Genomic DNA, 21,959 nt, shown 5'->3' on the forward strand with positions numbered 1-21,959 from the left:
CTGGCTGCTCATGGCTTGAGCGGCTGTTCTCTCCACTTGGGGAAGTGGCTGGAAAGCCGCCCAGTGGAAAAGGACCTACGGATGTTGGTCAACAGCCAGCTAAACCTGAGCTGGCTTGTGCCCAGGTGGCCAAGAAAGCCAATAGCATCCTGGTCTGTATCAGAAATAGTGTGGCCAGCAGGGCTAAAAGAGTGATTGTCCACCTGTATTTGACACTGGTGAGGCCACATCTCAAATCCTGTGTTCAGGTCTAGGCCCGTCCCTACAATAAAGACATTGAGCTGCTGCAGTGTGTCCAAAGAAGGGCAACGAAGCTGGTAAAGAGTCTAGAGCACAAGTCTTATGAGAAGAAGCAGAAGGAACTGTGGTTGTTTAACCTGCATTAGAAAATGAGGCTCACAGGGGACCTTATCACTCTACAACTACCTGAAATGAGTGGTGGATTTGGCAGTGCTAGTTTAACAGTTGAACTCAATGTTTATAGAACCATAGAACAGTTTGGGTTGGAAGAGACCTTCAAAGGTTATATATACCAATACCTCTGCAGATGTTTAAGGTCTTTCCCTACCTAAATGATTCTATGGCTCTATGATAAAAACAGAATAACTATTAATGCAGAAAGGTTTATTAAACAAAATCACACATATATAGTACTGAATATATACTTACATCGCTGTTTTCAACTTCTCTATCATTAATAACAAATCTGAAGGTAGAATCTGGTGATAAGCTTTCAGCCTGAATCCAGAAACGAACTTGTCCTTTCTCAAGAACCTCATAAGCTAATTCTGATTTCAGAGGTATTGCTGCAGAAAGAAAAGCAATCAAAAGTCAATAATGCATGAATTCTTGTGAGAAAAAGGACTACTGTAGTAAAATATTAGTATTTGCCTCTTATTTATGGAATGCTGGCTATAGAATAAATTTTATGCAGGGAAAATACATCTAAAGCCATCTTTGGCTGATTTGTAAATTTATTTCTCAAAGAAAGAAAAGAATTTGCAGCTTATAGTTTGCACATTTTTTAAGGAATTGGCTAGCAGCAACTTATAGTCTCTCATCAAAGTTAAATTGCAAAAGACTTGTAAGCAAAGATTATTTTATTCAGTGCAAGAGAATATTCTTCAGATGAATGAAAAGATAAGAAAACAAGTTGTTCCATGAACAATGAAGCTGCCATTGTTTCAGGAAGAATCTTTTTGGAACTCCAGCCATTAGTATGTTATTATAATTCTTCTAAAAGTATCAAATAGATTGAGATCTTCAACTTACTTGGATTCTTTATCTCATTGCTTAATGCCATCAAACGTTCAAACTCTGGAATGAAGAAAAATACTCATGTTTTAATTTATTCTGAAAAATACAGTCAGAAAACAAATATCAAAGAAGGTACATATCAGCATCAGCATATGATCTCAAGTCTTACTTGTTAAATACCCAACTGTCTTCAGAAAATGATGACTAAAAAGAAGAAATAATAATATTTAAGAAACTTAAAATTCTGATGCATACATTTAGACAATTTCATTCATCTCCATGCACACCCTCTTATGAAAAATAATCTAAACAAGGGATGAAACCCATTTTAAGCTTTCTGTTGGATTTAAACAAAAGACGGGAGGCAATAGCTTCTGAACACATGAAGTTTCTTTATCTACTTACTTTCCTTCTGACACTGTACCCGAAAAGTTTGGTTTACTGTGGCAGAAAACAAGATTGAGTGCAAGCTAGTCTGACAAAGGTACAGAAAGTTCTATTTTAGCCACTGAATCCTAATAAAATCTGCATGAAAGTCTAGAAATCACTTCATTAGAATATCATACTAACCCTATTTATCGTATTCATTAGGAATAAAGATTTGTAAGATGAACATTACTGCCAATTGCAAATTTAGAGATAATGAAAAGATTAGAGGAAATTAGCAGAGATTTATGATATGGTCAAGAATTTAGCAAAATTACAAGAGAATTTATAGCATTTGAGGAAGTAAATGGGGAGTGAAGGAATGGGGTTTGGTGCTAAGATGAAAATACAGCACTTGTGCAACGATCCAGTACAAATAAAAGTGTAATTTTGAATTACAGATATGACAAGGAAAGACATGGGCTAGATGATGGATGGGAAGCACCTTCAGTGTTCTTCTACAAAAAAAACTTCCACTAACAGTGTCAAAACTTACAGACAGGTTTCAAAGTGATGCTTCAAAACTAAACCAAAGGGAAGTTCTCATGCTCAAATGTATACCTGTCTTTTCCTACAGTACTCTATGGAAAATAAAAAATATTACAGTTTAGCTTCCCTAGAAGAAGCAGGTATTGGTAATAACCAGGAGTCCACACTAATGGTCCATGTCCTGGAGAAACATATTTTTTGTGGCTGCATATGGGTTTATTCTCAACACCTGTTATGGGTGGGAGGTTGGACATGGTTCATACAGTGATAAAGCCCTGTCTGCTATCAGGCTCACACTCAGTCTTACATTGTCTCCTTAGAAAGAAGGTAAGTAGAGGGATTTTCATACTTAAGGAACAAGGCATAGCAATTATAGCCTGTGGACTGGGAAAGCATCAAAGTAATTTTTGTGCTACCTGAAATCAGAAAAGTCCCCTGCCTTGCCTTTCACCTCAGCACCTCTCTATGGTAAGCCAAAGTCAGCCTAAAGCAAAATTCGTTGCATCTCAAATGAAATAAAAAAGCTACAATGAAATAAACCCAAACTAATTTAAATTTAAACCAAAGGGTCATTCAACCCAATGTATTCAGATGTTAAAGCAACATCTTTTTTTCTCACATTCTTCTCACTAATTCTCTGCATCTAAGTTTTATGAAACTATACCTAGACCCTCAAGGTCTGTCTCTATATTGGGCTCCATGATAAACAAAAATCTGATGGTTACTTTAAAGCTAATAGAGAACCAATTATTATAAAATGTAAAAAGCTATAAAGTCAAAGCAGAGCAAAAGCAACAAACTAGAAAAAGAGATTCACAAAACAATCAAAAAACCAAAGAATTTCAGACATATAAAGTGTAACAGACATTTACAAACAGCATTATATCCCAGCATAAAAAAACAATTCTAATTGGACATATTATTTATTTTTTCTAAGAGAATATTGCCTTAATTTATGCCCACTTCCATTATTGTGATAATCAGAAAAATAAGTACTCACACAAAGCTTGTTGTGTGTAGGAAAGAAAGTGAGAGTTATGGGATTTTTTTTATTTTTTTTTTCTTGGACAACTTTTAAGGCAGTTGAGGTGATAAAATGAAGAAAGATTTAGCCAATAAAAACCTTACCTTCATCATCCATAACAAAGCTGGATGAAACTCCATCTGTGTCACTAACTGAGATAGAATAAGTTCCCAAGTCTGATTTATCAGGATTTTTGAAGTACAGCTTTGAACTAAAATCACCAATAAAGGATATAATTAGCAATCTTTCTAATGTTATTGGAATGTTTAACATGACAAATGTCTAATAATTTGGTAGACTGGCAAGACTTACCAACTTCCTTCTGTTTCAATCTTAAACTTGTCAAAATCATCAATCTCCTCATATGATTTACCCCACACAAAATGAGATGCATCTGTAGCTTCTTTGCACTCAAAAGCCAGGTAAATATTACCTTCATCGTCCACACCTGAAAAGATTTCTTTTGTTCCTGCAAAAAAGGAATCAGCTCAAATATCAAGGTTGCGTTTCTCTTTTGAGCTACAATTCAGAAATTACTAAAGCCCATGCAAATTTTGACCATTTTCAGTAACAGGTACTTGCAGATCTTACTTGCAGATCTTGAACCCTGTTTATGTCATATGCTGACTCAGCATCACAAACTAGCATGATTCTTACACTATACAAGCAAAAAAAAAAAAAAAAGGAATCTTAAAAATAATAAATTCTTATTGAGAGGCAAATATACAAAATGAAAATTAATATGAGATATGAACAGTTTAAGTCAATTAATTTCATTATCACTCTTGAAGCTTTAATAAATGTGTGGTCATACTTCTTTTTACTCACAGCAAGTAAAATGGGAAGCCTTGAAGACCTCTGTATCCGCAATACTTTTTCTTTAAGCTTTAAGGCTAAAAGCTTCTTAACTCTTGAAACACTTATCTATTCTACAATATCAAATCAGATTGATTAAAGTCACTTCTAAGTATTTCAGTATTTCAGAAGCAGGGGAGGTAAAACAGTTCATTACCTGGCCGTGCCTCGACAAGCACTGGTTCAGATATTTCAGATGACTTGCCTATCCCACCATCATTTACTGCACGAACTTTGAAAACATAGCTATGACCCTCTTGTAAATTAGTGACCTTGAACAAGACAAAGAGCAAAACCAGTTTAAAAAGAATCTACTCTTATGTTTATTTATATGAAGATGTTAGCCAAAGTCCAAATTCAAATACACACCTTTGCTGCAGTCAGTTAAAGGGTTTTTGAACTAAGTTTTGAATTAACACTAACCAATGGAAATATTACCTTAAAATAGCGCTTTGGAGTAGGCTTTTCATTAGCAGTGATCCAGTCTTCTGTATCTACTTCCTTATAGTCCACTAAATACCCAGTAATAGGGCTTTTGCCTTCATACACAGGAGCTTTCCACAGAAGAACCAGGGATGTATTTCTAACTTCACAAATGGTGAGATCATAGGCAGGACCTAAAACATTTCAATATAAGAAGTTCACTTCAATATAATAACGTTCTACAAATTGGCCGTGTAGAGGTCAATTTTGTTTTGACTGTGCTTGTTTTCCAAAATCTCATCCTTTACAATAAAACTGGTATATGTGATATTTAGGTCATTTTTCCCTCATGGCTGTATACAGCAATACTTGCTTTATGCAGCGAAGGACATTAGTATTCTGAAGCACACATTCTTAGCTAGATCTCAGTAACTCCATTTTAAGGCAAAGCTAATCATGCAGAAAATCCATGCAGTTTAAAATTTTCCAACAAGTACTAGAGGTTGTTTGTCTATTAAATAATTTCACCAATCCATATCAAAGTTGCTTCAGAGCCTGACTCAGGTTCATAAGTTAGCATCAGGATTTTTATTTTTAGTTGATACACTTGAACCATGACCCTTCAGACTAATCCAATACCCACTGGCACCAGTGGACTTTGGATCAGTCTTCTCATTCCCTGACAGATGATGTGGGTAACAATAACCAAGAAGAGCTTCTCAAGATGATACATGTTAGAAGAACTATTTACGCCCAGAACATCCATATGTCCTATGAATAAGTGAAAGTTCATAATTTTGTATCTACTGAATTATGTTCTTCATACTACACTTTCCTTTTCTTTCATTGAACTGTTCCAGTGCCATTCAGTTTAACTTGTGGCATTTATTTTTTTGCTATAATCTGGATATTTATTTATGCCTGTAGACTATAAAGGCAGAATTATATCAGTTTTCTACAGTGGCGAAAACATCCATGACAAAATACTGATATTTGGTCAAGTTATGTGTAATTGGAAGCTTGCTTCTTGTGCTTTAAATTTAGAGTAAAGAAACCTGAAAGTACCTGAGACTTAGGGATTTTCTCACTGTTGTCAGTTTGGCCTGCTTCTTCAGAACAACTCTCACCATTTAAAATAAATAAGAATAAAAAAACCCTTATGAATAAACCTGATTGCCATTACAGCCTACATGATGTTAACCAATGCTGAATGAACGTGAAATTTGTAACGGATGATATTAAGCAAATATACAGCAAAAAGGAACTGTTTTCTTTTTAGAAAAGCTTTTCCCCATACTAGACAAGCACATTTCAGAAAAGAACATTTAAGTACCTGTTACACACCTTATAAGGATAAATAATAGATTTCTGATGGAAAGACTGCAAGTTTCAATGAGTCTAAAGCCTTCTTTCAGGGCTCTTCAAAAATCCTAACATGAATCTCTATATATTCACAGATAATTAAAATTCCACTGGCAGATTCATCTGCTAGAAATGTAGACAGTAGAAAAAAATGTGTAATGAAATATGTTCTATTCTGAGGATTCTGAGACCACAGATGATTTGTTTTTTCACGTCATGTAAAATATTTCATTGGCTATCATTGCTAACTCACAGAGGCTCACAGAGATACCTAATACTAGAGCTCTGCAGAAAGATGAAATAATTATGGGCAAGGAATCCATTACTTATGCTGGAAATCTTGCAAGGGGTTTTGGCCTTTCTAAGGAAATCTCCCTTCCATATCAAGAGGTGGAAGAATATTTTGTTGACACTGGGAGTCTATTGCAGTCACATTACATTAGTCTTCAGTATCTTTGGTAAGCCGGAGAAGAGGGTCAGCCTCTTTCTCCCAGTCTTAAATCTTAATTATTTCTTTTCATTTTTGCTAAGGTATTGTTTGAAAACTTATTCTAAAAAGGGCTTGTGAAATATTTTAACATGTTCGGTAATTTGGAGAGAGATGGGTGGTTGGTTTCCTTAAGCAGGAAGAATGCAATACTCTCTGTTCAACTAGTTTCATAATGAGAACAAAGTAATCAGCTAAGGATTAGAAGAAAGGTCAGATTGTTCATTATGAAAATGGAAATTTCACTCTCTTCATTTCCTGAAAGTGCCTTTTACTTTATTTCTTTATATATAATTTAAAATGAAGTATAATCTTCATTCATTTACACACTCAGCAGTTTCACTGATGTTTTGAAAACACTGTAGAGAGTACAAATCGGAGATCCTTTAAGGAAAATAATTATTCCACTGAGGATGCATTTAAACTAAATATTACAAGATTATAAGAAAATGTAGCTAACACAAAGGGAGTTAAGGTCAGGAGATTAAACATTTTGCTATTGATAGCTTTGTCATGTCATTAAATCCCAAATATAAGATATATGAACTCAGAAGAATTTAGCTAGAAAATGTGGAGAACAACTCTCTGACAAGGTTTTGCAGAGAAGAATGTGGGTATTAAAGAAGCAAACTTGGAACTTAGAATAACAGTATTAAATAAATTTAAAAAAAAAGAAAATAAGAAGAGGATTTGTAAGCAGGCAAACAACTATGGCGTCTGGAGTTACCATTCCTTTGCTCAGCATTGAAAAATCTTTATTTGAAATAGTGTCTCCAGTTCATGCACTGTCATTGGAGAAAGACATGAGACAACTAGAAAAAGCTCAAATATCAGAAAATTGTTCATTTAGAGATAGGAAATACATGCTGTATGAGAAAGAATGTATGAACTGGATTTTTTCAGCTTAAAGGGGAAATCTGCGAGTCTGGAAGTCTTTAAACACAGAGAAAAGTTGTTGCAAAGAGGAAAAGAATAATCTCTTCATCATGCCCTTGGTGAGCAGGACAAGAAGCAAATTGGCTTAGATTGAAGGAAGAAAGGTTCATGAATACTAGAACTTTTTAAACTGTAAACATATTAAGATTAGGAATAGATCCTCTCCAAAGAACCTGGACTTTTTCATGGATAGAAGTCTTTAAGGACGGATTAGACAAGCCTCTGTCAACAAGATGGGCATAGTTGATCCTGAATGTGGATAAGCAGTTGAATTATATGACATTTGACACCTCTTTCCTGGTAAATTATTCCATTTGAATCAGCTTATGATCTTACTGAGCTGTTGTTCCGGGCAAGAACTGCTTTTTACATATAGCATAATTACTTTTTACATATAACATAAAGAAGAAAACTGACATTTTCCTGCCACCTTATGCTAATTATGCCTTTTTGAAATCACTAAAAATTCCAATAGTTTTACAAAACCAGATTTAGGGGTTGGATTTTTCTTTTTTTTCTTTGCCAAGAAAATAACTGCATGTACATTTAGATGTGAAACAGATGTGTGCAGGTGTCAGACAGCTCCTGCTGACATATGCAAGTATTAGAATGGATCCTTAATTGCATACCAAAACTCAATGTCATAAGTATAATTTGATTTAACACCACAGCAATCTGATTTGTTTTACAGCATTTTGGGGAAAAGGAGGAAAAAATATATTAAAGTGATAGGTGTTTGTGTTTTCATCATGGGCTGTATGGTGGCATGCTTTGTTTAGGCAAACCAGTACCACACATCAGAAACAGTTTCAGCAAATGTGTTGCTCAGTATGGGTGAGGGTGCTAGACTGTTACAAAATAAGCAGCATGGGCTTTTCAAAACCCTTTCATAGTTTATTTACAGAATTCAAGCATTACTGAGAGGAACCAATTCCCTCTATGTCTAACATTTAGACACAAATTTAAATGCCCATGAGGTAGACTAAAATTTAACTTTCTTTTTCTTAGGGTCCTGAATTCACAATAATTCTTATTTAACATTTTCTATGAAGTCAGTGTTGCAATTAACAGTCATGAGGATGGAGCCAGGCTCTTCTCAGTGGCAAACAATGATAGGACAAGGGGCAATGGGTACAAACTGGAACACAAGAGGTTCCACTTAAACTTGAGAAGAAACTTCTTCTCAGTGAGGGTGACAGAACACTGGAACAGGCTGCTCAGGGAGGTTGTGGAGTCTCCTTCTCTGGAGACATTCAAAACCCGCCTGGACACGTTCCTGTGTAACCTTATCTAGGTGTTCCTGCTCTGGCAGGGGGATTGGACTAGATGATCTTTTGAGGTCCCTTCCAATCTCTAACATACTGTGATACTGTGATACACTGCTAGACTAAAGCCAGTCTAAACACAGGTTTGAGTATTAACACAGTCATTTCTACTGTATGTTTGTTATCATGTTTGTTATAACATCTGTCTAATAATATCTCAGGTAACACCTAAGTATAATCTAGGGGAAATTCATGAATCAGGGCACACTAGCTGAGACTGAAGACTTTAGCTATAAAGTGTGAGCCACACTGTATACTTGCCTCTATGTCAAGAAACAGGCCCATGTTGTCTGAAACTCCAGGAATATTCTTAATAGACTGCAATTATCACTGGAACAGGTTGCCCAGGGAATCTGTGGATGCCCCATCTCTGAAAACATTAAAGATCATGTTGGCTGGGGCTTTGAGCAATCTGGTCTAGTGGAAGCTGCCCCTGCCCATGTCAGGGGGTTTGGAACTAGGTGTTTTCCAACCCAAACCGTTCTATGACTTTATGATTATGGTGCAGAGATGCCTATATATTTTACAGGTGGTGAGTGTGAAGTGGAGCTTGTAAGGATGAAGTTGAAGAGATGATAGTGATAAAAACATAGACTGAAAACTGAAGACTTTTTCCTCTGAGCTGATGTGGGAAATGAAAGAAGGAAACACTCAGCAAGCTAAGTAAAGGTCACCACTAACTTCCCAGGACATTCAGTGTCATAAATGGGGATATGAAAGCAACTTTTAAAAGGAGATCTCAGAAGCAATAGCAATCTCAACAAGTAATATGGCAGAAATTAACATCCAGCAGAGTTTGCCTGGAACAATACACTTGCAACAATACACTGACTGTGCTTTAAGGAGGGTGAATTGAATTGAATTTCATGAGGAAGTAACAGACTTACCAGGTTCTGGCATAGTCCAGGCTTTACACTTAAAATGCTCACTGGGATCTGAAGGTTGACCTATTCCAACCACATTTGCAGCAGCAACTTTGAATTCATAGAAGGCATCTTCTGTCAAATCCTCCACCTTTTTTGAGAAAACAATTCAATATATCAAAATCCATAATTTTATTATTTTAATAAATTAAACACTTAAAAATGAGCATTACTTAATTCGTTATCAGGCCTTACTGCTGTGCTGGAGCACTGGAAGGATTTATTTTGAAGATTTTACTCTTAAACAGAGTAATGCAGAGATCTACATTGTACTTCCATGTTTCAGCCACATCATCCTAAGAATAACAGTACTCAATATATTGGCATGAGAGGCTTTAAAAGGTTAGAGCAAAGGTCCAGGGAGCCCAATCAATGAATAACAACTAGGAGATACTTATGATTGACTGTTCTAACATGAAATATCTTCTTGCATTTCTTATGAGTGGCTATTACTAAGCCATTCACTTCAGAAAGAGTTTAAATGGTGTTCTGGTCTAAAGAGTTCACTGTGGACATACCAGGGAATCTAAAGGCACCCAATTAGTTACACAGTGTCTAATATAAGCTTGGGAAAGATCCTCTTGGTATTTTTTTCTGGCTTGTATGCATCTTTCTCTTAATATTACTTACCATTACAAAGGGAGGAAGTAAGCACTGGAAATGGGATGACCAGTACCCGTGCTATACCTCTGCAAGTATCCCTGGTAAATGAACCCAGACTTACCTAGTAAGTCCATCACATCATCTCAGATTTTGAGGTCAAGGTATACAAGTTATAAGTCATGAGCTTCTTAATACCCTAAGCACCACATGATAGCAACCCACTTCCATCCTTCATTTTCCAGACTGTCTAAATAACTAAACAAGTCTTCTACACCTCAGTGCTCTGCATAAGTTTCCCAAAGTTATATCTAGTCACATGTCTCAAGAGAAAGAGACAGCTGAGGGTAGAACATGCAGTGGAGATATGGAACAGTTTTAGATTTTCATAAATAAATAAACTATCATTGTATTCACTGGGAAAATGTAAAAATGTGAGATAAAAAGGAAATTTAGTATGATTTTTTTAATGGTAACGAACATATAATGGGATGGTAACAAATATGTGATGGGGTAGTATCAAATACAAGACCAAAGCAAACAATGTAAGCTAAGAAAAGTCAGGCACTAGTAAAATTTAGACAGAATTCCTGAGGACATAGGGCTGTAGAGTGCAATTCACAAGAAAGAATAACAGTTTAGCCTGTAAAAATTATTTTAAAACCTCAGGTTGTTAAAGGAAAGAATATTTGTTGGGTTCCCATAGACTAATTTAATCAGAGAGGTTTAAGCCTTCAGTGATTTCCCAGTGCTCCACTGTATATCTCAGTGCCTTCTCTGTTTGCAGTATGTCATAAAATATTCTGTACTACTAAAAGCTGTCTTACTTTTATTTCCCATCAGTATTTCAGATTTCAGCCATTCAAACTAATGTATGAAGATGCACCTTCAGGCACAAATACAGTTACTGGCAGTTATGCAAATTAAATATCCAATTAATTAAACCATGAATGGTTTGCCTTAATTTACATTACTCATTTACAAATGCATTAAAAAATTAAAAGATCTGAAGAGTATTGATTTGTAGTACCCTTTCATGCCTATCCTCCATGTATTTTTTTATTTCTAAATACCCATGCTCCATCTGCAGTGTCAGAGATGCCAGTTATAAACTCACTCACAAGCATATATACACCTGAGTACTGCCGGCTGTGCATGAAACATTCTTCCTGAGCTCATCTGCAGTGTTATTTTCTACTTCAGTGTCAAATATCTGCTAAAAATGCATTTCTGCCTTGAGGTTTACAAGAAAGTTGCTGACTTGAAGAAATACTTTCAAAAAACATTTTGGAATAAAATCTGATTCATTTAAAAAGTATTAGAACAATTAATTAGTTGTTACATTGTATATTCTTAACCTTTTCTCATGGAAGTTCACATCAAAATTTTGCTATTTTAAGAAATATTGAATACATTGCAAGTCCAACTAGAAGTAATTTATTTTAAAACTAAAATCATCACCCTGGCATTCTGGAGAGGAAGCAGGAAAACATATTGCTAAGTTTATTAATATATCTCACTTTCCAGCTGCAGGCAGATTTTGGGGGTAAGAACAGGAACAGTTACATTTGTTCACAGCCCATCTGCATTTCACTTACAAGTCTTCAGTTCTACAGAGAGTGTGTTCATCTGTTCTGAAAATTCTTCCATCTTTTGTCTGCATGCTATTACAGTAATACATATAGTGCTCATTAATGAATATAGTTAATGAAGCATTTTATAGCTCATCTTGTTCTTTGTGAAAAATGTGCTTCAGACCTTTTTCTACAAACATAACCTCTCTGAATTGGTCTCAGAATGTCTTAGCAAAGGAAGCCATTAGTTCCCTACAGTTTATAGGCATGTTGCCCTCCAAAATACATAATGAAGGGCTTGGTTTTACTGTAGTATTTAAGGAATTTCTCTGCAAGAAAGTAAAACTCTGCCAAAAGCAAATAAATAATACAAATCAGCTCCAGAAATGCAAGTATTAAAAAGTACCAACCGTGTAAATCGTCTGGATAATAAGGGAAGAATTGACTTCGTGCCAGTTTTGATGATTAGCTTCCCGTTTATCCATATAATAACCAAGGATTGGTGAACCTCCACTGTACCTTGGTGCTTTCCAGCCAAGGGTCATTGAATGACCATCGCAATTCAGAAGTGTGATACCATGAGGGTATGATGGACAAGCTATAAAGAAATAAATAATCTGAGAGTTAGGACAGAGCCTAAAACATGGCACTGTATAAGTGGTTTAGCACTTTTTGTATTCTTTCTATTTTCTGCACTGTACTGCTATCAGTTGCATATTGGTAACAAAGTAGTTGTATAGCTGCTAATCAAAATTAATTTTTATTTCCAAACATAAATGTGGAAGCTTTTGGAACATCTGTTTAATGCCCGTCCCTTTCAGTAGACAGCAAGAAGGAAGAGATAATCCCTGGTATAGAAATGGTAATGCAAGCAAAAATGTTTTCAGAGCAGGTATTATGGTAGGAGATTGAAAGGGATATGAAGATCTTTTTCTACTAAGAAACCAGTAAACACAAATACTTTTGGAACATGATAAGACCCACACAATGATAAAAAAAAGTGCCTAGGAACTTCAATGAAATTAAGTTATATGACTGTCTTATCTATGGCCTTCATGGTTTCCCCCCCATTCCCATATTATATGCCTGCTTCACACTGAGAGTGCTTTTTGCCGTATAATGAATAGAAAATATTTAGATGATCACTAGCTTAACCTTTGCTGAGGCAAAAAAGACATTTCCTTAATGAGTCTACCTGTATGAGTTTACTTCCATCTGTAGCATAAGGAGAAATATCACCCAGGCATCTTCCTAGAGATGTATAAAACTGTTTTCCTTAGCTTTTTACACCCCTACTACTAGCAAACACCCTTCCCACCAAGCACTGTTTTGTATTTGCCATCTGTGCATGAAAGTTTGCCTGAATTTACCCCTTTCTTAACACTGTAGTGCTGCAGTCAGTACAGGCTAAGTTCCTGCCACTAAAGCTCATTGGGTATTTTCAGTTGAATTACCAGTATAAATTCAGAGAATATGACTGACCTCATTCATAACAGAGTAAGGTAGCAGAGGCCCTTAATACAATTCCTAATTTGTAGCTGTACTGGTGATCAGCATGAAAACAGATAGTAATCAGCAAAACTGTCATTTTGTTCTGTTTTCAAAAGGTGGCATTATACTGAGCGGCCATAAAGCATGGCTTTTGCAGTTATTACCACTTCTTGGTAAATAAGAGTGACCACAGCGAACTACTATAAATGCCCTTAAATAATACTACAGAAAGATTCTGTCCCCTCTAATAAAGGTCACCTTTAAATAGCAAAATAGGATGTGAAAATCCTGTTAAGTCTACTGAAATGGATAAAAGCCATCCACATCTCACAGCTGTGTGTAAGATCCATGTGCTCTGTGTTCAGTGACATACACCATGCAATCCTCATCTTCAAAACACACAGGGACAAAATAAAAGGTGCAAGTGCATTTATGACATAGGGGTGATATATGTGCAAGTGTCCGTGCACCACCTACCCATATGAGATACACTTTGCCCTAAAAAAAATCAAATAGTTTGACTGTTAGTAACATCTCATCCAAATTTATGTTATAATAGCCATTCTGAATTATAAACCTGTTAGAAAACTATTTCTGACAAGTATGCCTATTGGTCTTCTCCAAGAAAAAGAGGCCACTCAGGTGGGGAAAAGTTGTTTTACTTAAAAATTTTCAATATGATACTGAAACTGTGCAGAAATTAAAAATGGGGCAGAGTAGCCCAGATCTGTGTACTTTTTGTTTTATTATCCATCCTTTCAGTCAGCATGCATCATATCCACTGAAGGTTGCACAATGGATTATTCTTACAGTGAAATTTTGTTTGCAGGGTACCAGAGGAGGTAGATTGCTCCAACCTGGAGCAGCCAAAGGGAATTTTCTTTTTGTTTCAGCCACACAGCAATAAAATTTCCTGAAAGTCTTCTAAATGAAGCAAATTCTGTGATGAACCGATCTACACCACTCCAATTTAGCCAGAAGCTACTTGTCTAACTTAACCAAGACTTACCATTTCTTTGTGACAGCTGAGGAGCAGAAAGCAACTTGGTCATCACAGTGAGTCTGACCCAATATTTGCAACAGACATTATGCATAACATCTTTGGGTTTTAAAACAATTTTTTTTTTCTCTAGAACACATCCCAGAACACATCCCAGAGCACAAATGTCACTAAGGGGATGTACTCATTGGCTGCAAAATGTACTGTTACACAAATGAGACCAAAGGAGTTGATTGCTGAAAATGTTACTCATTCTTCCAACCTGAATCATTCTATGATTCTATGACTCAAGAAAAAGAAGCTGAGTTGCAGAGATTCATACTTACTAAGGGCTGCCTGTACTGTTATAGCCTCTGACTCCTGTGAATTTTCACTGAATCCTACAGCATTCACAGCTTTCACACGAAAGATGTACTGCTGTCCAGTTTCCAAACCATGAACAACAAACCTGAGTTTAAAAAGAAAGGTATTAGTGTTTTACAGGTACCATTCTGTACTGTAACATGAAATCTCGGCAACAATCAGAAAGCTCAGCGTCATGAGTGTTTAACAAAGGAAAATATTTCCAAAAGGGAAACTTTAATACAATGATACAATGTAGTACAATGCAGTTAGACGGGATGCTGGAACAAAAGTCACAGTACTTAAGTTGCAATCACTGATCTACCACCTAGAGTCAGATAAACTATAGTATGTTCCCTCTGAAATTTGGCGCACTGAATTCTAATCCATTCTTGGAGGGGACTATATTTTTCACTGTGTTTTCATAGTCACTATCAAAAACAGGTTACAGTTTTGATCTGAGGTTCTAGGTAATTATTGTAGCAGATAGAACTATCCTATTGCAGGATATGTTCACATAAAGCAAACATTTTGTTTTGGTTTGCGTTTTCTTTATTATTATTATTATTATTATTATTATCTTCGTGTTCTCCCAGTCTCTTTTATTAAGAATTACTCTCTATTTTTTCTTTCATCAAATTCTTGACTACTTGATCAAAGGATTCAGCAGAATACAAAGTCACTCAATTAATAACTGACAAAATACACTAAACATAATGTGCTTGTTATATACCCATAAGAAAACATAAATTGCACATCTAGACTTTGCATTTGGTGAGTGATTCCACAAAAGTAAGAATGATTGTCACAAAGGAAATTAATTGAAGAATGACATATGAAGTGTGATGTTTTCACGAGGGAGTAAGAAACCATCAGCAATACAGACAGGGCTGGCATCATGAAAAGGGAACTAGAAACAAGGGGTATTGGCTTTTACCCATAGATGTAGCAGGTCAGGGACCCCTAATGTTTCTGGGATGGGACATTTGGGTTTCCTGCACAGTAGTATCCGCAGCCGCAGCACTTTCCCCACCATGTTTATAGCAGACATGGCCTGCCCCTTTGCCCTGATGTTCATGGGCTATAAGAAAGCTCCTGAGTTCCCTCTCTTTCTCACACTCTTCCTCATGTGCATCAGGCCTGTTTACCCCATAATATATTTTAGATTTTAAGAAAGGCATTTATTTTATGCTTACTTATGTCAATATGGAATCATGACTATATAACCTGCTTTTGTAATTCAGAGTCATGCAATAGACAAAAGATGCTTCTCTTTGGAGAAAAAAAAAAAAAAGGAGGGGGGGAAGGGGGAGGGAAAGTCTGCCCTGCAAACTGAAATGCTTAGCTCTGAGGTTCTGCAGAGTGTTTTTCTTCACATTCATTCAACATTCATCTTGCATGATAACATCATTGTTTAGCATGCAAACTGGCTTAAAACAATCCTGCAGTTTTCAAACCTCCCCAAAATATAGAATTATTGTCAATACCTATTATATTTAATAGGTTTATGGTTACTAGGTTCCCAGTGATTTGATCCCACCACAGAGTAGTCAATATAGTAGCCATATAAATCCTCTTCATGCTTTGGTTTATCCCATTGAACCACAACTGATGTTTTTGTGTTTCTTGTAGCCACTACCTGACCAGGTGTAGATGGAGCAACTAAGAAAAAGAGAGAAAACATGTACTATTATGAAATACATAAAAATAAATGGAAGCTGAGGCAAATGAAACAGTGTATACCTTCATCATATTTCATCACTACAGACATGACTTCTCCTACCATGTTAATATGGCTATATGAGATATATCTTTTAGTATTTTTTTTCACTGTAAGTCTGGATACCTCTATATATGTGTGTACAAATATATTTATTTTTCTATTTGTTTTCTTAGAGTAAACCTACTCTAAGCTACGAGTAAGCTACTTCTCTGATTTTATACAGGTTTCTGAGGAGGGAGTTATAGAATCATAGAATAGTTAGGGTTGGAAAGGACCTTAAGATCATCTAGCTCCAACCCCCCTGCCATGGGCAGGGACACCTCCCATTAAACCATGTCACCCAAGGCTCTGTCCAATCTGGCCTTGAAGAACATGTTTTCAAATATCAGCATGGATAAAGGCATATAGGTATGAAAATGTTTGCTCTCAGAAGTCCCCTCTCTAATATTCTCTCTCAAATAAAAGATTTGTGTATAGTTTATACCCCTGGAGCACAACTTCATCAGTAAGAAATGCACATAAACTGTAGAGGTATTATATAAAGAGCATTAAGAAATAGTGCCTTCTACTCAAATAACAACCCGAATTCAGAAAAGAACAACTTTTAAAGACAGCTTTAAGCACATGTTTGAATGCTAAGTGTTTAACTAATCTTAGCTAGATGGATTGCACAGAATCATAAGAACACTAGTTAGAAGGGATCTCTGGGGACCATCTAGTCTAACCTATCACTGAAAGTGAGATTCTAACACTAAACTGGATTGTCAGTCATGAGTTTGTCCAAGTCTTGAAAACTTCTGACAGCAGAGATTTCACACCTGCTTTCACTTTTGCACCTTTTTCACCAAAAGAGTCCAACCTGAATTTAGTAAGCTACATTTTATGGCTGGTTTGTTGTTTTTTTCCTCTCATTTGGCATTTCTCAGAACAGTTCAGCACAATCATCTTTGTAACTCACCAAAGGAAACAAGCCTGGTTACCTCCACCTCTCTCCACATCTCACAACCTCTAGTCTCTGGTTGTCTTGGTTGTGATCCAGTGGACCTCTCGAGGTCCTGTACACCCATCCCTCTAGACTAAGGAAGCCAGAAATGGAACCAATATTCCAGAACCAACCTCAGTAGCACCAAGCAGAAGTGGATAAAGCTTCCTTCAATCTGTGGACTACAGTTCTCCCAACAGTAGGCAGCTCACTTACATGCAATGAAAGTTTATTGCTAGTTTATGTGGAACTAAACACTCTGAATGTGCACAAATAGAACCAAAACCATCAAGATCTAAATGGAAAAAAAATCTTACTTAGGGGCAACACACAGTCTCTACACTATAAAATATCTGTCCATAAGGAACTAAGGCAGTGTCTCAGTTTTCCTGGCAGGTTAAGAGACGTCCAGCACTTGCCTATTGAAGGTGGTTTTAGTTTCCTTAGATGATATATTGTGGAGAACTACAAGAAACACATAACAAAAGAAAGGAAGCTTCTTTTTTTTTTTTTATTTACTCTTTCAATCTCAAAATAAAATATAGTACTTATACACCATTGTACTTTATGAAATAAATCTGTAAGGTCAGAAGGATTTGAGGTAAAGTTATCTCCATTTAGGGCTTTATGTGTGCCTGCACATATATGTTCCACATGTTCTTAAGCTGCCATTATAGTCAAAGAGCTAGCGTTTATTTCAATTACCCAAACAGATCCATTTAGGGCCATTTTAGAACAACTTAGACTTCTCCATGGAGCTGACACATAAGACTGAATACGTACACTCCTCTGAAACAGCAAACTGAAATGATCTGAAAAGGTACTAGATGTCTGTTTGGTCAATTAAACCAAACATCTGACCAGTGGTTGGTGGAGTCCTGAAAATTATTCATCTCACCCCAACGTAGACATTCCATAGCTAGGTGCCACAGGGCAGCTTATGGCATCTCTAGTCACCTTATCCTCCAGACTCCAATTGCCACAGTGAAAGAAGAGACATTTCCTGTTGGTGCCTACATGGAAACACCTAAACGTAGAGTTGCTTTCAAACTGAATACTCTTTTACCACTCAATTCAGTTGCGTAATATTGCATCATTTTGTATGATTTAGAATACCCCATCCTTCTTTCTGCTCAAGAGAGAAAACTACCCATAATTCTAGTGTAATGATTGCCCTCAATATGAGGTTACCCTCAGGAATGCCAAATGTTGAGGTACCTACCTTTAGCTACCCTCAGGAATGTCAAATGGTGCTATGTGCAGGCTACTAAAAGGAGCTATGTGCTTCTGATATATTTTAGCTCAAGTGGTAAACTCCATCTCTGAAAAACTGCATTTTCTCTTTAAAATATCATCTTCTGCTTTCTGCTTTAAGTTATAGCTATGATTTATTCAGGTTGTCTTGTGTTAATCCCTAAGGAAGAGCCTATTTTCTGTACTAAGTGAAATAAATACAGTATTTTTCTTCTCTACCTTGGGGAATGTTGAATGGTTTAAATACTTTATATGCATTAATGAGACATCAAATCAAGGGTACATAAAAGCAAAAGATGCCTTTATTTTATCATGTATAGTTACAGATCAAGCTAAAGGTGATGGATTATATTTTTTAAAAATTATGGCAAATGTTTAGAAGGCTATATCTACCAACATTAAGAGAACTATGATATATCAGATACTGTAAATATTTCTTATATTTTTAGCAAGTGCAGTAATATAATACATATGATCTTAAGGTTACAGTTGTCAATACATGGAGCTGTTTCATATGACCTCTGCAAAACTGTAAAAGCAAAGCAGATATTTGACCGATGAGCTGAGAAACCACTCTCTAAATTTTCACTTATGTTTATGAATGTGGCCCCAAGAGAAACACTTAATTTTCATTTGGAAAGTTACCAATGAATATGCAGATCTATCTTCTCCTGTCCCTGAAATCTACTAATCTGCATGCCCTGGGTATTCTGTACCAGCAGTAATTTGCAACTTAGAATACTGAGAAAGAAATTAAAGGATAGCTTATCTATCTGAAACTGTAGGGAATTAGGTAGTATATAATTATCTAAGCCAGACAGTATAATTACCCAAATTGGCAATTAACCTGTATTTTCTTATTTTTTGACAAGCCACATTAATAGAGCACTCTGTAGAATGAATAGCTAAAAATAATTTAACTTTTTAACAATTACTGGTCTCAGCAAGGAGACTTGTGGTCATCAGGAAAATATTTGAATGTTTCTGAAGTTTAGCATCTTGGTCTTTCTGAAATCCTTCACAGTATTGAACAACTGATTCAATTACTATTATTGTAGTTATACTAATTTTATTATAATGAGTTTTCTATTTCCATTTTGTAAAATAACAATTGAATTTAATATTGATGCCATAAAATTTATCTCTTACCAATGGTATCTTCTGGTTGAATAGGTACTGTTATTTCAGATGGATCACTGATGCCATGCTTGTTTGCTGACAAGACTCGGAAAACGTATGGTTTTCCTTCTGCAAGGTCAAACACTGCATAGCGAGGGGATTTTACTGCAACCTGTGCATTGACTCTTTGCCAGCTTCCACTGCCAACCATGGACTATCAAAAAATAAATAAATAAATAAATAAGAAAAAAAAACCTGTGAGTCACTTCTGTGAACTGTAAAAAAAAATGAACATATTGCTGTATTGCATCCTGTTATGAATTTATTTAAAACTATGAGAGAAGGATCACTCAAAACGTCTCGCTCCAACACATGCAAATTCTAACAGCTTATACATTCCATTACCCTACAAAAACATCTGAATACCTCACTGTCTCCCTGCCTGTGTAGACCTCAAAATATGCACACTTGTACATACAGCTAGCCTTCAGTTAGGGCCATGACTGTCAGCTGTGATTGGTTCCAAAAGAATGAATTTCATGCCCTGCAAAACTCACTCGAATGCCCAAAGGTTTGATATAAAGCAAGAAGTTCTAATCCAAATTCTACAGAAAGGTAGAGAAGGGGATGTTAATTTACACAGTGATTTATCTTTATGTAGTTTGGGGTTTTTTTTAGTAAGGTCATGTCCCTAAAAATATTGATCAAATGTAATGATTACTTTTGAATATTCTCAGTGCAGCAGCTGAGCTACTCATCACTACAACTGTGCATGGAAGAGAGCCAGCAAGCCAGTACTCTAAGAGGTCAGCTGTCCACTAGGCTCCAGATAAACTGTTGACCCAAATCAAAAATTAGTCATGGAATATTGAGGCAATTCTAGTAAAACCCAAGTGCTCAGTAAATAGCATACATGAAATTTCCTTCAAGCACAAAAAGGTGCGTACAAGGTAAATGCTTATAAAATTTTGGAACAGAGAGCCTAGGAACAAAACCTGATAGACTGTGAAATTCTTAATGGAGGAACAGTGTTTCATAGGTGCTTGGAAACTACTCTGTATATAAGAGGCCTACTATAGGTATGTAATTAAAACAAACAGCTGGAGCCCATTATCAAAATCTATTTCATAGATAACAGAAATAATAGCCATACACTTTATTCATAATAAAAAGATGGAAAATATGAAATAAATATTATTTTGACATATAGTCTACTTTTGGCCATGAAAAATGCTAATTGTTTCATTTCATTTTCACAGAGGAGAGAACCAACATTATGTTTTATTCTGTACTTTTATTTGATTTATCTGTTAAATAATGACTTTAAAAAAATATGTGTATAGAGCAGAGAGAACTCATTTTCATTTTCATGTTTCATTTTCGCTCTTCAGGACTGAGGCTTATTTATTTGAAATAAATTAATTAGAAATTGTGTTTTTCTAGAATTGTGCTTTTCTAAATTAACAGATAACTGTAGAAAGCAAAAAACCAAACATTCATCTACAAACTGAGCTATTCATATATATAAGCTATTTATATGCAAAAAGATTTTAGATTCAGGTATTAATTAGTATAATGCATCATACTTTTTTTTCCCCCTAATAATAACTTTCTAGTCCTCATTCTCACTTTCCCCTGCTATGTTTGGCATTTAATTAAGTCTTGTTTGTTCATTATTGTCATTGCTCTATACTGGTTTTAGAGCTGTATACAGCTATTTCTGTAAAACAAGCAGATACATATCTTTTCCAGTTCATATGAAATTCAACTAAGCATGCGTAGGTGTATTCTCAGCAGAAATCTACATCTGAGCTTTCTGGGGGCTATTTCTGTATATTCTGGAAACAATGAGGTATTTTCATGCCAACAGCTGGTTGAAAATCCTGAAGTCAATATGCTTGAAATTTATAGATAAGAGCAGATGTATGCAACTGGGAATAAGTACAAGGAAGACACTATTTTATTGCATAGAGAAAAACCTAGCTATTTATACCTATGGAAACTTTCATTACTTCTTCTGAATGTGAAAAGGAGAGTGGGAGAAAGCACAGACATGCTTGCTGGAAAATTTAGCTAGTGACTGGACTTCACTTTACACCCATTGGTTCTACATCCAGCAGGTAATGGATGATGCAGAATGCAGAAATGGAATATAAAGGTCTTTTGAAATTGAGATTTAGATGTTACTTAGAAGGAAAAGACAAGATGGGGGCTGTAAAAAGAGAAGTGACGTGAACAGAATGGTTGGCTGTGAAATGAACTTTGGAGGTATGTGCTGAACAGATGTGAGAAGAAAAAAAATTGCATGGTAAGGGCCTGAGAAAAGGCTGCCACAATATTGAAGATGCAAATTGAATGTGTGGTAGT

General features: G+C 35.8%; 1 protein-coding gene across 2 annotated transcripts in view; it reads right to left on the reverse strand.

The window, feature by feature from the left end:
* Positions 1-612: 612 nt before the first annotated feature.
* Positions 613-21,959, reverse strand: part of MYOM2 (myomesin 2) — a 46,699-nt gene continuing 25,352 nt past the window's right edge. Inside the window, exons 14-25 of one of the 2 annotated variants that reach the window (XM_061357530.1) lie at positions 19,623-19,806; positions 16,002-16,176; positions 14,499-14,620; positions 13,650-13,670; positions 12,092-12,279; positions 9,472-9,598; positions 4,490-4,668; positions 4,209-4,323; positions 3,509-3,665; positions 3,301-3,407; positions 1,273-1,317; positions 613-806 (exon numbers count right to left, since the gene is read on the reverse strand). In XM_061357530.1, coding sequence (XP_061213514.1) covers positions 628-806; positions 1,273-1,317; positions 3,301-3,407; positions 3,509-3,665; positions 4,209-4,323; positions 4,490-4,668; positions 9,472-9,598; positions 12,092-12,279; positions 13,650-13,670; positions 14,499-14,620; positions 16,002-16,176; positions 19,623-19,806 — 1,599 coding nt within the window. In that variant the 3' untranslated portion in view covers positions 613-627. The remainder of the gene's footprint in view (positions 807-1,272; positions 1,318-3,300; positions 3,408-3,508; positions 3,666-4,208; positions 4,324-4,489; positions 4,669-9,471; positions 9,599-12,091; positions 12,280-13,649; positions 13,671-14,498; positions 14,621-16,001; positions 16,177-19,622; positions 19,807-21,959) is intronic. The other variant, XM_061357531.1, reaches the window with a different exon arrangement.

This window comes from Neopsephotus bourkii, unplaced genomic scaffold (assembly GCF_033783945.1).
Source record: "Neopsephotus bourkii isolate Nb327-2 ecotype Australia unplaced genomic scaffold, CSIRO-AGI_Nbou_v1 NB_908, whole genome shotgun sequence".
Taxonomy (NCBI): Eukaryota; Metazoa; Chordata; class Aves; order Psittaciformes; family Psittacidae; genus Neopsephotus; species Neopsephotus bourkii.